Source organism: Triturus cristatus, chromosome 6 (assembly GCF_964204655.1).
Source record: "Triturus cristatus chromosome 6, aTriCri1.1, whole genome shotgun sequence".
Classification (NCBI taxonomy): Eukaryota; Metazoa; Chordata; class Amphibia; order Caudata; family Salamandridae; genus Triturus; species Triturus cristatus.
The window spans coordinates 861,594,754-861,606,824 of record NC_140589.1 but is presented as its reverse complement, the minus strand read 5'-3'; the positions used below and the strand labels follow the sequence as shown (position 1 = coordinate 861,606,824).

At 44.1% G+C, this 12,071-nt stretch overlaps 1 protein-coding gene across 1 annotated transcript in view; it reads left to right on the top strand.

Moving 5' to 3' along the window:
- Window positions 1–12,071, top strand: part of LOC146817972 (ribosomal protein S6 kinase alpha-2) — a 1,223,136-nt gene that overhangs the window by 1,075,436 nt on the left and 135,629 nt on the right. Inside the window, exons 15-17 of the mRNA XM_085611448.1 lie at window positions 2,232–2,321; window positions 5,760–5,918; window positions 7,487–7,648. Of these exons, the coding sequence (XP_085467574.1) occupies window positions 2,232–2,321; window positions 5,760–5,918; window positions 7,487–7,648 (411 nt within the window). The remainder of the gene's footprint in view (window positions 1–2,231; window positions 2,322–5,759; window positions 5,919–7,486; window positions 7,649–12,071) is intronic.

The window sequence follows — 12,071 nt, the reverse complement described above, 5'->3', positions numbered from 1 at the left end:
TGTGTGTTGCACAAATACTTTACACCTTGCCTCTTTAGATAAGAATGACTGTCCTGTGCCAAGCTAACAAAGGGTGAGCACAGGCTATCTTTTATTGTGTATCTAGCTTACCCTGACTAGAGTGGTGGTTTCTGCGTGGCCTGGGGAATACATCAGCCAACCAGGAATCCCATTTCTAACAGGTACCATCAAGTTGTCCAAAAGACAGGGCCTGTTCTGCTGAAGGCTCAGTGCACCAAACTTGAACTGCGCACACACAGTGCTTCAGAGGCAGCCACTGGAGAGAACATCGTCCTACAGAGATATGGGCATCACTGCGAAGACTACAAACTGGCTTATCTGCTATATTCTGTAGTCTATGTATTCAATTAACTTTACTAGTAGCTACAGGGAAATATCATTGCAGAAGTCAAAGTGTGACTAAACATAGGTGTGCCAACCCACCAAGGTGTGCAAGAAGGGGGAAAAATGCAGCACCTTTCATATCAGTCTTAGTTGCTGGAAGCCAGTGACCCAGATTTTTTGGCCTTCCCACTGAAGGACAACACCTAATTGAACAGCACCCCCAGGTTATATCTGAGGCAACCACAATAGGAAACAATGCCAGATGGTCTGACCAACAGCTGGCCAACCACCCAGAGGTATCTTTTCCAGTCAGCAATACTTCAGAATTGTGGCCACTCTGCTTCAGGAAGTTTGGGCCACCGTACCTCCTTGGACCAGATCATACTAAGGGTGGTAACGTGGTTGTCATCACTCCATTAACGGCTGATTGGCTGAGCAGAGCCCTTCCCTTAGATGACAGTCTTCATTTATTTAAGTTGACTGGTGCATTTGGAACTTCTAGACCTAAGAATCTGCCCGGAGGTGTGGAGAAGGCTAGTTTTCATGGGTAGTCATAGACTTTGCCTTTAAATGCTTATTAAATGTTGCAAATTGTTCTTAATGTAAACAGCTGCTCCTCTGGGAGCCACTGGAGCCCTTACAGGGCCTGCGACATGTCTTTGGATTTTCAGAGGGTTACACGATAAGGCTGGTTCTGGATCTGCTGGAACCTCATAATCTCTTTCCATCGGGCTCCAGTGTTCACCAGACTACAGCAGTCGAGGCATGGCCCCAACAACCATCCTGAGCGCAACTCACTCACATAAGTGCAAATACCGGATCTATCGTAGTAATTGAGGGGCTATTTTGAGCAGTATGACCTGGAAGACGATGCTGTTGTCGCCACAAATGGTGTATGTGACCATGATGTTCCAAAGATGACTTTAATTCACATTTTCCAAACCGACCAATGCTATTTTGCTGTGCCCAGCACACCAGTCCCTAGAATCCTTCACCATCTTTCTTGGTTGTACTGGAGGTGGCTGATGAAGGGAGCATCTTGCCCTTTTAAGTACACTGGTTCATATGGAATAATTTTGCATAGATAGTGTAAAACACCCCACTATTGCATCCTGCATCTTGTCCTGATGGACGTGCTCGCCTATGCAAATTTAGCTCATGTGAGTCAAGCAAGCAAGGGATGTGTAATGATTTTCCTTCTTCTTATGTCAACTGCAACACAGACACAAAGTAAAGCAGTAAATTGTCATAACCCCTTTGGTTTCTTAAAACGCTCACTGATCTGTTGTTTGCATAAGGAGCGTTGCATTTCATTAAAAACAGCAATACTCATACATGCGGCCACATGACATGCTTCCTATGCAGCATTCAGATGAGGTAGGAACTGACATGGACTTGATGACGTTACACTCTGAAGAGGAAGTGTGCCCTCGGGCCACATCATGTTGTAAATTTATACTTAGGTTGTGAAATCAGTGTGCTCAAAGGAACAGCGCGAGCTTAAGGTTTTGTGTTGAGGGGAGGGGACGCAGGGGAGCAATCGCGCCGCTCTTGAGTAACATCAAGGGAGTGCTGAGGAGAATTGCTTGTGGCATCCTGAATAGCCTCCAAACGGTGGGCACGAAGCGTGCGGACGCGATTTGAGCGGCAGGTGTTGCAGTGCCATTACACCTATTGATTGGCTGCCAAGGGGTTCCGCGCGCCGCTCGAATGCAGGGCGAGTAAAGTTTCGAATATGCAAGCTACGGAGAGCGTTGAGGAGAAAAATCTGCTTCTTCCTTCTTACTATTTGCTATACTGATGTATGCAGGTTATTGTAATGTTGGTTAGCGGCTCTTGTCCTGTCTGGAAAGCCAGTTTACTTTCTTGACCTCCCTCTCTTACAGATTATCGACAGGAGCAAAAGGGACCCATCGGAGGAAATCGAAATCCTGCTGCGATATGGCCAGCATCCGAACATCATCACCCTTAAGGATGTAAGCACATTCTTAATATCTGATGCCGGTCTTTATTTACAGGGCTATGCGGGTTGTGTCAAGGTAGCCTCTTAGCTCCTATGGCTTCAAAATCAGCTTATCTCTGTGAGTGGAATCTTTTTGGGCCTGCCCTGAATTTTTTACTATCTTTGTTGGAAGAGGAAAGATGGTGACTAGTTACAAAACATATTTTAGACAGAACAATCCTGTTTTGGAATGCGATCCAAGGTAATATAGATGAGGACATCCTGTCAATGAAATTTCCAATAGGCACAGTATGCATAAGTCGGACACACATACCTATGCTATATCTAACTTGTCTAGTTTCACCTGTACAGAGAGAGTATGGTCAAATTCGTCAAAGTTGTTCCAGATAAGGCAGGGATAATCATGAATACACTTTGAATAGCTACCATGTACAAATCTTCTTCTGTAACAATTGCATTTGTTGGGGCCGGCCCCCAAAAGCAGTTATGAGGAAAGGAAGGAGTACTACAGGGAGTGTTTCTGTACCTGTGACCCCCTTTCGCCGTTCCCTCCATTCAACGCGTGTCTTCAGTGAGGGAGTGGCAACCCCAGACTGTGCGCCATTTCAATGTGGCACACAGTCAGGGCGCCTCCTGCTGGTTTCTTGGCCTCTATGCCTGCATTTATAATATGACAGAGACACAGAGGAAATATGTTCCTTCATTTGCATTGAACAATGCCCCCTTACAAATGTGACACTCAACTAATCCTCTCCTTTACAGAGGATCCCTCCACAGCCCAAACCAAGTTCTGCAAAACCATGACCAACGTAGCCGAATGGATGAGAGACAGCTGCCTCAAACTCAACTTCAACAAAAACAAAAGTACTGATCTTTGGGAAGAACACCTCCGCATGGGACCACAGCCGGTGTCAGCAGAAGTTAGACCAACACCCACACAGCTAGACCATGCATGCAATCTTGGCATCAACCTCGACAGCCAACTGTCCATGAAACAACAAGTCAACGCAGTCACTTCCTCTTGCTTTCACACTTGTCACATGCTCTACAGAATCTTCAGATGGATGTCATTCAACACCAGAAAGACTGTCATGCAGGCCCTCATAACCGCCACCTCGAATATGGCAACCGTCTACGCCGGATTTCCACCTAGCTCCTCAAAAGACTCTAGACCATACAGAACACCACAACTGGACCTCCCGAATTGGACCCACATCACCGCCACCTCAGGAAACTCCACTGGCTCCCCATCTAGAAGAGGTGCCAGTTCAAGATCCACACGCATGCATAAAAAGCTCTACATGACCAAGAACCATCCTACATCAGCCATCGACTGAACTTCCACCTGCCCGCAAGACACCTGCACTCTGCCTCACTCATCCTGGCACACACACCAAACATCCATCACAGCCATAGCAGAGCCTGCTCCTTCTCCTACATCACCGCCAAGACCTTAAATGACCTGCCCCTCCGCCTCTGAACAGCACCCTCCCAGGTTGACTTCAGAAAGAAACTCAAGACCTATCTTTTTGACTGAGACATGGCACCCTCAGCGCCCAGATACCCCAAGGGGTGACAGTGCTGCGCTTTACAAATGCTGATTGACTGAAATGTGGGAATGCTTCCTCGAGATCATGCCAGCACACATTTAGCACCAGTGCAAGGTTTTTTAATGTACGTGTACATGCCAGGAAACAGCCATTATAACTTGCCTGTTACCACTCATAGCCTTTACCACGCGGTTGTTACAACACATGTACCATTACCATACGTAGCCTTTTCCGTGCATTTTTTACAACACATATGCCTTTACCACGCATGCCTTTACAATGAATTGCGTTGTAAAGGTATGAATGGTATGGGTATTTGGGTGGGACTGGTGGTAAAGGCATATGTGTGGCAATCAGCGTCATAAGAGGAGATGAAGAGACCCTCCGCTTCCTCTTTAAAACTTTTACCGTGCCTCAGACTTGAAGAGATGGCTTATCGTCGTGAGGTAAGGTGAATTGGACGTGGGGTGGGAAGGTACGGCTTTAGGGTATTTGGCTAGGTGTGGGGTGTTTTTAAGGACTGGGGTCGTGCCGGTGTTCGGTTTCTGGGCTCAGGGCTCGGTATTTTTTAAAAGGGCTGGGGCCAGAGGAGGTCGCACCAGGGATCTGGTTTTGGGGCTCAGGGCATGGGCCGGATATTTTCTAAAAGGGCTGGGGAGGGTCACACCAGGGGTCTGTTTTTAGGGCTCAGGCCATGGGCCGCATATTTTCTAAAAGGGCTGGGGAGGGTCACACCAGGGGACTGGTTTTAGGGCTCAGGGCATGGGCCGGATATTTTCTAAAAGGGCTGCGGAGGGTCACACCAGGGTCTGGTTTTAGGCTCAGGGCTGGGGTTAGGGAAAATCTTTACCACACATATGCCTTTAACATTTATGCTTTTACAATGAAATTTTTTGTAAAGGCAAGCGTGGTAAAGGCATAATCGTTGTAAACAAAATGCATGGTAATGGCATTTGCGTTGTAATGCATGCCTTGTAATGGCATGCATTGCAACAGAATGCATTGTTCCATCATACATCTGTCCATGCCATCACAGAGTGAAACACACCTCTACTAGCAATTTGAACCACACACTCTCAAATCAACTTACAGAGCAAACATCTCTCGCTGTCTGCTTTGCCCAGTTACAGTGCATTACTGCTTTGCCTAGTTACAGTTCAGCACTGCATTCTCAGCCATAGTTCTATTCTCGGCGAATGATTGGAGGCATGCCAGCTGACATCCTCCAACTAAAGAATCTGTAACTTGATAAATAATGCTATTCATGGCATCCTGTTTCCTCAGGAGTGTTTCCTTGTGGCTCTGTAAAATCCAAGATTTCATATTGGCCTCATTTTAGCTCTGCTGCACTGGTGTACTGGCACAGTCAGTCAAGTTCGAAGCAAAAACAATACATGCTACAGTTTACCCATACCTGTCAACTGTTTCTTTCTAGTTTAGGGAATAGTTGGTAATCACTTCAGAATTTATCTCGGATTTCCTTGATTAGAGGTGTCAAATATTGGCCAATATTTTCACTATCCTATAGGGCACAAGGGGCCCTAATGTATTCATTGACAATTGCCTCTGTTGTTCTTAATATTTAAAATTGTCTTAGAATGGAGATTCAAAGTGATAGTCTGCATTTCAGGGCAATTTGATAAATGTATCATTTCATTAGGACTTGTCACCGGTAATAAAATCTGTAAAATGACTAGTGAACAGAGAGGAGCTCCTTGAACTAAGGAACACTTTGAATCACTGTCATCCTTAAGATAGCTTTAGAGTCTGCAGAAATATAAGGTTGTTTTGTGTTAATCGCGTAGTATAATTATAAAAGCTATGTATTTTTCAGTTTGCCTTAAAGAACAAGTGGCTACTCCTCCTGGCCGGTCATAACTCAGGCACATTTATCATCCCAGGTCTATGATGATGGCAAGTACGTCTATCTGGTGATGGAGCTGATGAGGGGAGGAGAGCTCTTGGACAGGATTCTGCGGCAGAAGTATTTCTCCGAACGAGAAGCTAGTGCCGTGCTGAGCATCATCACCAAGACAGTGGACTACCTGCACTCCCAAGGAGTAAGTAGATGTGTGCCCGCCACCTGTCTGTGGCAGCCAAGGACAGCCGAAATAAGGAGGATGTGAGGGCATTATAAGGCTGCATTTGCTGCATTGACTGTTTATGGGGTTCTGTATTCCACTCATTCTAAGCATGCACGGTGTGTCGAAGAGACAGGTGGCATACAACAACAATATGGTGTGGACACATTGCTTCTCAAGAGCTACTAGTGGTGCACATCACAAAGTCACCAGACTTGGTAAAATAGGTTCGAAATTTCAACAAATGGGCAGGGAATGACCTCGAGCAGAAATATAAGTTCCTGTGTGAACCAGGAACCCAATCAGTAACTGAACTCAGAAGCGGCTAGCTTGAAAATCATGGGGAACAGACATTGGGCAAAAGGCGCTAGCTGTAAAGCACTGACGGACGATTCTATGGCAAAGCTGAATGAGTTCATCATCGATGGTGCCACCGGTCGTAGAGTGTCATATTGCCTGTACAAGCAGAATGCATTACTCCTGGGTGTGCAGGGAGGGTGACAATATGCCAGTGCTTAATTTGTAAAATATTAAGCGCCAGGGCTCTGACCAGGAGGGCACTGCAGCTTGCACCACCCATCGCCCCAGTCAATGTTGCCAAAACAACGACTAACCATCTCTCTCGCATGTAAATGCGATAGTTCCGATTATTTCTGGTCCCCAAAGCTAAAGGAATGGCTGGGGAGGCAGGTATTAGCAATTTTAATGAATATTGAAGTACTAAACTACCGTTGTTCTGCTCATCTCTAAATTAGATGAGCAGCTCCACCATGTGGTGGACTGTTCTAAGGATGGTGTTGACAATCAGGTGCTGGAGACCAATTAAGAGCGGTGCTAAGCACCGGAAAGCACCTGCTCAGATTAAGCACTGCAATATGCCCATTTAGGAAGGGTGGTAAACTCCCAGCTCCTCACCCGTTGAATATTGACTTACCTATTCTGTTGAACATGGTTTAATACTGTATCAAACAAGGAGCAATTTAATATTTGGGTCCGGGGGAGTCGGACAGTCCATCAACTCTAAAGACTGACTGATGCCTGCAAAGTACAGCATTCAGTCACCTGGCAGATGAGAGTGACAGCTCTCGCCTGTGCATCTTGCATCTAATTGTCCTCAACTCCCAAATCGCCCAAAACATCCTAGTATGCAGGGTTTAGATGCTGCTCTCCTTATCCATTGCATGGATCATTAGGCATTTCTGTTCTTTGTAACTTCCTGTTGTTTTTTTTTTCAGCCCTGTAAACTGCACCTACTTCCTTTAAAGATATTTTCTCCCTGTTTCACCTAAGGGTACCTCTTTTATCCTAAGCTCGAACACAAAGTGGCCTTTTACTCGCAAGAACAACCTGAAGGCAATAGCGCCTGCATCATTAATGAGAGATTAGCTCCTCTGTTGTCCTGGTCTCTGCATTTGTACTCTGATTTCAAATGGAAAGTGCTCATGTGATCCCAGCAGAACTACCAGCAGGGTCGTCCTCAGAACTCCAAGATATGTGACTCCAGACACCATGATTCGTTTCATTCTTCTTCTCTCGGAATCCTGCAGGTGGTTCATCGAGATCTGAAGCCAAGCAACATTCTGTACATGGACGAGTCAGGGGATCCCGAATCCATCAGAATCTGCGATTTTGGTTTTGCCAAACAGTTAAGAGCCGAGAACGGACTGCTGATGACTCCGTGCTACACGGCCAATTTTGTGGCCCCTGAGGTAGGACGGAACCTACAGTCAGAAATGTGTGTTGCAAAAAAAATAGCAACACCTAATTTTCTGCACATATAGGGCAACAGGGGTATTTCGAATTTGGCGGGTGAGCGACATCTGCCAAGAAAGGGTTATGTCCCACACAAGTGTGCACATGTGTATACAAAGTAAGAGTGTATAAGTGAGTCGACACTCCAAAGAGGATGGATGGAAATGCATACATGGTAGGCAGAAAAAACAGCTATCGATCTTTGGCGTATGTAACCGCTGCATACTGTTTCCAAGTTGTGCCGTTGATATTCATGCACGGAATCAGACACATTCTGAGTTAAATTTATGTGCTTAAATATATGTGCTTTAAACAGTGGTGTCACATAAAAAACAGGTGCACAGCTGTCCCCTGCGTGATCACGTTTGGTCGTGAAATGGTCACTAGTGTCTGGTGATTAGGCACACGAATCACAGATACATTACTGCATAAGTGACAACTTAGGTGCGCAGTCAGTTTTGGGCACAGGTGCACATTATCAAAGGTAAAGCCCCTGAACCTCGAATTTGCCTTTGTGTGATGGGAGCGCAGGCAACGTGTGCAGTGTGCCAATGAAGGGAAACATTTGTTCTTGCTTTCATACTGGTTGTTGGTGATGGGTAATGAAACAGTGTACTGTACATTTGTGTTAATCAAACAGTTTCAATATGTTTCGTGTGATATAAAGAAGGTTGTGCGTTTCGCACTTGATTACAAATGTGTTAGACTTGTCAGCCGTATGGTGTTCTTCCTCCAAAGTTTTTGCCTTCAAATCTTCTGTTTTGCTGAATTTGGTTTTGTTGACTTTAGGACTCTGTGCACTTTACAACTGATAACCAGTGCTAGCATGCTTGCCCTCTCTCCCTTAAACATGGTGGAATTAGCTCACACCCAATTTGGACATTTAATTTACTTGTAAGTCCCTAGTAAAGTGGTACTATAGGCACCCTGGGCCTGTGCATTAAATGGTACTGGTGGGCCTGCAGCATTGATTGTGCTACCCACTTAAGTAGCCTTTTATCTTATTTTTTAAACATGGCCCAGGCCTGCTACTGCAGCCTGTGTGTTCAAAGAGAAAAGGGGAAAGCCAGGGATAATCCAATGCCCCCTATGTATAAGATACATTCACTTTATAAGGGGTTTCTCCATAGGGAATTTAGCTATGCACCTCAGTAGGAATTTAACAATAGTGGACTTACTTACTATTGGAGTAATCAATAATTATTTAACAGCAACTTAATTTGCCTTTATTTTGTCTACATTGGTATCACCCCTTGATACTCATTATATAAAATATATTTATAATAACTCCATGATAATACACACACACATTATCTACACAACATGTACTGTATTAAAAAGAAAATTTTGGAGAGAAGCGCGAGCGCGCGAATCAAGATGGCCACCACCCGGTGAGCTCCTCCGCGTTTTCGCCCGTTTTTTAATATAAAACGACAAAATTCTGTCACAATATCTTTTAAAATGAGGTCGCTGCTACAATAATAAGCTTGTATCTCACTAAAAGTGATGAAATGCTACTGTCTTAAAAGACAAAGTCAGTGTGTGTAAACAAGGGAGGAAAAAGAAATCTTTTCTTTTAAAGACGAGAACCCTCACTCACCCGAGGGTGACATGCTTCATCATTGGGTCCCCTCTTGCACACTGCAACCGCAAGGTATACAGTGTGGGCTACAACTCTCAAAAAAGAATAAGAGAGGAGCGTGAGGTGTTTTAATGGGGATACCAAAGTTGGCAGGGGGAGTAAGGGGCAGAGCGTGAATTTAAACAAAATGTGAGTAAATAAAACTAGCTACAGGGTAACAAAATTTAATTTAATGATAGTTCCCATCAGCTAGAGTTAAAATGAGGTGATCTAGGATTGAAATAATATCCTAGTTATTGGTGGTCGACATGTTTCTGCCAGGTGACTACTTGTTCGCGGCATTCATCAGGACCTCTCAATATTATCACTCTGCTCGTGGAACAAAAATTAATAAATTACAGACCATACTCATTGGTAAGGTGTTTATGACAACAGAACCAGCTGCAGTCCGGTCCAGTGTCTCTGAAAAAAGATAGTTAATAAATTCAGTATCAATTCCAAAACATCAAAGTCAACCTCCACACACCAAAATAAACACCACACACGTGACATGTGTTGCACACGTGGTTAAAAATGGGAAACAAACACCATTCAGGTAAGTCGATATATTGTGTGAACTCACCTATGGGTAATGTTAATTTACCTCTACCTTTCGAAGAATGATGCTACAGAGCACAGATTACTAGAAAGATAATAGATAGAAGACCGGTTCAGTATGGTTCTCCCATGTTGCACAAAAAAGGACATATATACTGATAGATTAGTTTTGCTGTCATTGGATATCGTTATGACAAGCACAATCTGTTATTTACTCGATACACAATATTCAGGACAATAATAAAAGGTGAAAAGTGTATTAACCACATGTCCCAAAAACGAGTAACTCACAGTCACTACATAGTAACGTGTAGCTGTTAAGGTGTATAGCGTGTGTTAAATGCTATCAGCAATGTAGAGACATTTAATATGTTCTGCACATAGCCGGACCAATTTATTCTGGTCTAGTGCTAATGAAAATGAATTCTAATACAACGAGCAAAATCTATTAAACTCGTCAGTATGCAATATTAAACCTGGTAACCCAAGCATCCCAAAAAACGAGTTGGTCAATATCGCTACAAGCGGGCGTCTAGCTCTAAAGATTATATGGCATGTGTTCACTGATATTGGCTTAATCAGTCTAAAAAACTAAACATATAGGGTCTATAATCACTCTATCTAGACAGCGCACAAGCCATCGACGGCTACCCACACTCGCACCCTCCAATACCTTGAGTTAATCCGTGTCGTCCTATTCAGAGCACCAACCGAAGGGGGAGAGACCGCGCGTCTCACAGTGTTTATAAATCAACCCATGCACCTTCATGAATGCGTCTACCCGGAAGTAGAACAGTTAACGTCCGGGTTGCAAGGGATCAAGGGAAATGTAGTGTTAATCATGGAGAAAGAAGTGGATTACGCTATACATGGTCGGAAGACAACAGTGTAAGCCGTTTCCTGAACTCGGAAAATACAAAAACCAAACCAGCCACACTAAAGATAAATAATGTGCCCACAGTGTAGTGTAATGATCGATTTGTCAATCGGAGCTAGGCACAAAAACGGGGCCATGCCACCACGAGTTGCAAGGGATCAAGGGAAATGTAGTTTAATCATGGGGAAAGCAGTGGATTACGCTATAAAAGGTCGGAAGACAACAGTATCAGCAGTCTCACGAGCTCAGAAAACACAGAAATCAAACCGGCCGCACTAAAGATGGATAGTGTGCCCACGGTGTACTGAGATGATCAATCTGTGATTGAGAGCTCGGCACCAAAACGGGGCCATGCCACCACGACGTAACACATCTAAATAAAGTGGCTTAACGGATGGAAATAATACATACATATAGTTCCATATGTAAAGCAAGGTGCCAAATCACAATTACACATTGTTTGTAAATGGGTACATGATGCACATTAAAGACGGTGTATCCAATGAGGTAGAAAATCGGACCAGTATGTGTAGGGAATGTGGAGGTGAATCTGAATGTATTATAGTATACATAAAGACTATAGGCAAGACTCACAACATTAAACTGGCATTTATTCCATTGGAAATCAGTCATAATGTTACCCACCATCTATGATTAGCATCATTACTCCCATATGTATGTTGTTAATCATCCAAAGATATATTGAAACACTGTGGGGGACATGGAAGAGTTAAACAGAGCCCCAGGGAATGTCCTCATTAAGACCTTTCAAATGGCTTTTAATACGGAACACCCAACGTTGTTCCCGGCGAAATAGAACATGTTCCAAAGGTCCCATATTAACATCATAATGAGGTTTATCAATAATGACCCATTGAAGGTCATTTTCCGTGTGACCCTTCTCAAGGTAATGTCTTGTCATACGTGTATTCGATTTCTTGCACCGAAAGGTGCTGCGATGCTCAGTGATTCTTTGACGTACTTTGCGACAAGTCATTCCAATATAGATTAGTGAGCAAGGGCACTTGATCATATATATCACCCCACTGGTGTTACAGTTTGTGTGGTTATTCAATTTCCATGGTCTTCCCGGTAGAATATCTAGCTCCGTTACGTGACTTGTAAAGGGACAGCATGAACAAGATCCACATGGAAAGTGACCGATCACAGGATTAGTATTCCACAGTGTTGATTGGCTGTTATGATGTACAACAGTTCTTGGTCGTGTATGTACCATGAGATCCTGTAAATTGCTGCTCCGTTTCAATGCAAATAGGGGCGAGTCCAGTGTCAGCTTGCCTGTGTTAAGTATGTGCCAATTCTT